Here is a 5,333-nt window from a genome sequence, read left to right as displayed (position 1 = left end):
TTCCCTACATAAACTTCACTGAGCTCATTTCTAGTGCATGACTCACTGAACTCTGATTTCCTTGAAGATTATAAGAGGAAACAGCAATGCTTTTATCCTCCCCTCCTCTCTGTGAAGGAATCTTTTGAATTTATTGTTTGTTCTAAGTTTGGAAGAAGGATATAATTTGTGTGTGTGTGCGCAATATAATTTTTATCGTATCTTGCTGAATTCAGCATAGGATGACTGCATACTCGGCAGTGTCACCCCCTCATCCCTGCCTTTTGCTGCATTACCAAAGAGCCACTGGAAAAATAACTGGCATGTCCCTGCTGTGGGCATTTAACCCCTATTCCTTTGCTGAGACAAGTCTGGCCTACATTTAGCTCTATCCAAACACCCTGTCACCTAATCTAGGCCAGCATTTTGCTGTCTTTGTCACTGGGATATTTTTTTTTTTTTGTAATGTCCATCCAAATCTCCCCCTCGGTGCAGTATTTGATGCCTTTCCAAACTACAGCACTGTGCACATATCTGAATACCTACAAGATCCCAAGTCACTTGTCTTTTTTTTACAAGTAAACAAGTAAAATTCTTTAAATCTTTCCTCATCATTCACCTTTCTTAGACCTCTGATTGAGCCATTGTTACAAGAGTCTAGGTTTGTCTCTAGAAGAATTATCTCCAATTGCCCACTGCATCTGAAGGCATAAAAAGATTACTTTTTCCATAAAATTTGTTCCACCCAAAAATTTGTCACATGGATGCTTCTGAGCTGACACTATGCTTTCTCAAGATAGGCCAGCACCGCCCGCTTCCGTGACTGAGAGAGCCTGGCCCCAGTTTGCTGTGGGATCGACACTGCAAATCCTCCATCTGATCAGACACATTTTAAGCAGGCTGAGGCAAGGACCTGGTGCAGAGAATTTCAGCACAACTGTCCTGAAGTCTGATGAAGTTATAAGCAACTGAAAACACGGTCATTTCCTTTTAAGTGCAGGTTTACCATGCCCACTCTGGCTACGGCAAATACAGTGCTGTCACCCAAGAGGCTGTGTTTGGATTGTAACAAAAGCGGTACCTACATTTTGTCTGAATGGCTCTATCCACATCGCTTTATAGCAGAAGGAGTTGGTGGCTCCCAGTTGGTGTGCCTGGGACGGAGGATTACACAAACCTGCTGGTCAAGATATTTACTGGAGGCTTTTTGAGGGGTGCCTGGTCTATAGGTGAAGAAGGCAGTTTCAGATCTAAGGCTGCAGTCTTAGATCTGAAACATTAAGCCACAACCACGCTCTCTGCAGCCATTTCTAATTTTATGTTCCTTGTATCACAGCAGGAGAGGAGAGATTATGCAGATGCTGCCGCCTTCTGTTGTTCCTCTTTAAGCTCCTTCATGCCGTAGTCTTCAAGAAGAGTCAGGGCTGAATGTAACAGCTGCTTGTCGGGGCTCGTCTGAACAGAATCTCCTTAGACTCCAGGCTGGTAGATTTAGGGAGCGAAAGTTTAAGGTCCTTCTTGGATTTAGAAATAATTTTGTCTCTAAATTAATATGCAATCACTAGCAAAGGCTAGTTATTTCTGAATTAGGTTAACAAATCCTTCAAACTGAACGATACTGGTTTTGTACACCATTGTGCTGCCCATAATGTGTAACTAGGGAGGAGCTGTAGCTATTCACAACACCGTCACGCTATATAGGTCCACACTTTCCAAAATCTCATGCTGGTAAAGTGTATATATATATACACTCCAGACCTGTTTTTTCTGGCACCCTGAAGAAGGGAGCAAGCAGTAAATAATCCAAAACGATTTTCTCTTATTCCAAATCCTGTCATTTTTGATGCCTCTTAGACTGAAGTTCAGAGGGCGAAAGCTTTCTGCATTTTGTGATTTGCACAGTGGAGAATACTACCACTGCTCAAGAAATCGCAGAAGATAGTTACTCATTTTTGCCTTACGCTTGTGAAAATAAGCAGCAATGTTAATTAGGAATGCCTTTGCTTTTTGAAAAACTTGTGGCCAGCATAAATATTAACATTTTTTCATTTATTTATTTCACTTGATGCATTGCTTTTATTGTTAGATTTGAAAACCAGTTTGCGTTTTTGTGTTTTTTTTCCCTTTAGGACTTACGTTAATTTGTTTTGATTCATGCTTGTAAGCACTGCTTATCAAACAGTGCTTACTAACTAGACAGTCATTGCAGTTTTGTTGAACATTTGCTAATACATTAGATGTCTGGTTCCCCTTATAGTGTTTTTCTGCTCCTGTGGGTGTGGTTGAAGATTAAAGATCTCTGTGTGAATTCAATTAAATTACAAAATATTGACTCCATGTTAAATGAGAAGATTAACTGAGAGCGCACAAGTGCTCTCAGTCTGCTCAGCAGGGCTGGCTCCCCTCTCGTGTCTGTGGCAGTGTCATAAAAAGTCATCACGAATAATTATTTTCGACTCAGTGGGTCAACGATTTGAAGGTGGTGGGGGAGGTCTGGTCAAACGAGACCAAGCAGTTTAGCACCTGTGATTTACCTGGCACAATGGGGGGGAGGTCCCAGGGGTATGGAGGAGGGGGTGTCTCACTGTGGGTGAGTGGTCACAGCCCGCCTGTGCTGCAGCCAGACGGCATGTGGTGTGTTCAGGCTTGCTGACAGGCAGCTGGCCACAGCTGCCAGGAGCAATGGAGCAAGGAAAGCCTGCCTGTGAGGAGATCGGCCCTGCTGGAAATACCCCTTGAGTCTTCCCTGCGTCGGTCCCATCTCAAGCGCACCAGTTCTGCCTCATTTCAGACCGGCCATTTAGGGTTACAGGCGGGAGCAGGAGGGGAGGGCTGTACTGGTGAATGGAGGAGGAAATCTGCAGCATTGGGCACAACTCTGTGTCCTCCTGGGTGTCCTGGGCAGCTTACAGGGACTCCTGTGATCTTGAGGCCAGACAGCATGACTAAGCAGGATGGAAAGGAAGCAACCTTCAGAAGATTCCCATGCCACAGATACAAGACAGGTAACTTATCTCGTAAAAAACCCAATTTGGTCAGTAAAGTAGCGTAAGAAGGGGTTTCAAGTGATGTGGAAGGTGAGCAGGTGGCAGACTATCTCTGCACGAGCCTCCCACACAGTCCAACAGCAGCATAAGGCTCTGCTGATCAATAGTTAATCTCCAGAATGAACTGGGCTTGTTCCAGGGGCAAATTCAAAATAAACAGTAAGTCCTGCTTATCCTTAGTGTTGTGGCCTACTTGTAGAAGGAGGAAGGTCTCAAAACCCATGAATGGCATTAGGGCATAATTTAAACAGCAAAGTAGTGAACAAGAGGGTAAAGGGATTGCCCTCCCTCCTGCCCTTTCCCAAAGCCAATGTTACCAGAGACCTTCACCCCAAAACCAGTCAGTAAAATGAGAATAACAGGGAGCAACTACCCAAGATGGCTAGGAGGCCACTCAAGTAATACTGAGCATCCTGATGAGGAATATAGATGTTACTCCCTTCTGCACCACAGCTGGTCGGGTAGACTGTTAGTGTCCCAGCACTGCTGCCTGCCCAGCACCCCCCCACCTGAAAGAAGCAGGCAAAGATACGTGCAACACAATCAGGTTTATTTCCCTTCTCAGCTGCAGCAACGACCCGTGCCCCTGTGCTCAGGCAGATGTCTGTCTCTTTGGCACTATCTGGTTCATGCTTTCATGCTCACAATCACATCATGGACCCTTTGGTTGAGGGCTCGTCCATGGACTCCCTTCTTGCCCATGAGGCAGATCAGGGCTTTGGGGGTCTTGCCCTCATGGATCTGCTGTCACTGCCTTTGCTTCTGACATCCATCATGTCTTCATCCACCAGCAGGTTGTCACGAATCACACTGCACTTTTTGCCAGCTATGGTGATTCCTGTTAACAGGAACGTTTTCCGATCCTGGCCTGTGATCAAGGCCAGTTCTTGAGGCGAGATGGCTGCGAGTGTTATTGTTTAACTCCGAAACACAGAGAAAAGACTACGTTTAGGAAGGAGACATTGCTTTATTCGATAGTGCACAGAATCGGACACTTAGGGAAAGTTCCCCAAATCGAGTGTAAGATTAAACAGAAAACTTAGCATATTTATATGCTCAAGTTTGCATAATTCATTAGTATGGCATATACATCACGTTGACCCTTCTTATCTACTACATTTATATATTGCTAATGTTGGAAAACTATACTAAGCATGCGTGGGAGTCCCAAGTGGTCGTCGGTGGTTGTCTGGGTAGGTGCCCCCTGCTCATTCCGAGGCGTAGTTAACTTTAGGACGCCACTATGGATGTTATTTTTCCAAAGGCTTTGTAAGCATTCTATACATCCTTAATTGCTCAAGTCCTCGTGGTTGTTATTCTAAGATAAGTTCTTGTTACAAAATTCCATCCTTGACCTCGTGAATTCTCTGCACCATAGCTAAAGCTACAACAACTAGAGCATATTTACATAAGGTTATGTTTAAACTCTGCTGGTATCACGAGGAGCCCTCCTGGCTTGGCCGCCCACACACACTTGTTGTCAGAGAGGCCCACGATAGCCACATCTTCAACGTTCCTGTCTGCCACGATGCCAGACTTCTGTACTGCTGATGTAGTACTTCCAGTAATCCATCGTGGCCGGGCTGTCCGAATCTCTCAGAAATGCCCAACACCGAGCTTCCCCGTCTTCCGCCTGCTGGGGCTTTGGTCTGGGCACACTGATCCTGAAAATTTCAATTCGTGAGTTCGACCTTCAGATCCCTGCAAGCCTGAACGGGGGAGCTGGGGAAAATCAATAGCCAAGGCTCGTGCTTTGCCTGTGAGGAGAGACCTGTGACAATAGCAGCCTTTGCCACTCCAGCCTGTTCTATGATGTTATATTTGCCTCGCAGCCGGCTGTCCCACAAAGTGACTTCCCCACGTCTCTGCCACCAAGAGGGAAGCTCTCGGAGGGGGTCTCACAAGTTTGGTGCCAGACAGCTGGCGTGGGCAGACACCCCAAGGCGCCCAAACGGCACAGGACCCCGCATCCCAACCTCAGGCACCACCATTTGCCACCCCCGACTCCAGTTCTTTGCCTCCAGCACCTGTTTCCCCCGTCTTCTCCGAGTCAACCCAAACGGCTGAATTTCACCTACTCATGTATTTCTACACAGTTCATACTTTTCCTGCAACATTGCTTTTAATAAAAGCCCAGATACTAAAAGAAAGACATTTGCTGCCTGTGTTTTGTCAAGCTGGACGCTGACAGCGTGCACTCAATCTTTTATCTTCCAGGCTGTGATGGCGCTCGTTCTTCCACCAAAGGTCCTGGCCCCGCGGAGGCCCCGGCCGGGGGCAGCGGGCAGGTGCCGGGGAAAGCCCCGC

At 46.4% G+C, this 5,333-nt stretch overlaps 2 protein-coding genes across 2 annotated transcripts in view; one reads left to right on the top strand and one right to left on the bottom strand.

Annotated features, from left to right (window-relative positions):
* Positions 1-3,653: 3,653 nt before the first annotated feature.
* Positions 3,654-5,017, bottom strand: PFN3 (profilin 3). Its single transcript, XM_009333708.1, is given in 4 exon segments — positions 3,654-3,760; positions 3,763-3,935; positions 4,471-4,619; positions 5,003-5,017. Coding segments are annotated over 4 exon segments (444 nt in total).
* Positions 5,018-5,249: 232 nt separating this feature from the next.
* MARC1 (mitochondrial amidoxime reducing component 1) overlaps positions 5,250-5,333 on the top strand; it is an 11,724-nt gene continuing 11,640 nt past the window's right edge. Inside the window, exon 1 of the mRNA XM_009333707.1 lies at positions 5,250-5,314. Coding sequence (XP_009331982.1) covers positions 5,250-5,314 — 65 coding nt within the window. The remainder of the gene's footprint in view (positions 5,315-5,333) is intronic.

The sequence above is a fragment of the Pygoscelis adeliae genome, unplaced genomic scaffold, assembly GCF_000699105.1.
Source record: "Pygoscelis adeliae isolate BGI_AS28 unplaced genomic scaffold, ASM69910v1 Scaffold1, whole genome shotgun sequence".
In the NCBI taxonomy this organism is placed as follows: domain Eukaryota; kingdom Metazoa; phylum Chordata; class Aves; order Sphenisciformes; family Spheniscidae; genus Pygoscelis; species Pygoscelis adeliae.
Note: the sequence above shows the minus strand (reverse complement) of the source record. Positions and strands in the feature narration are given on the sequence as shown.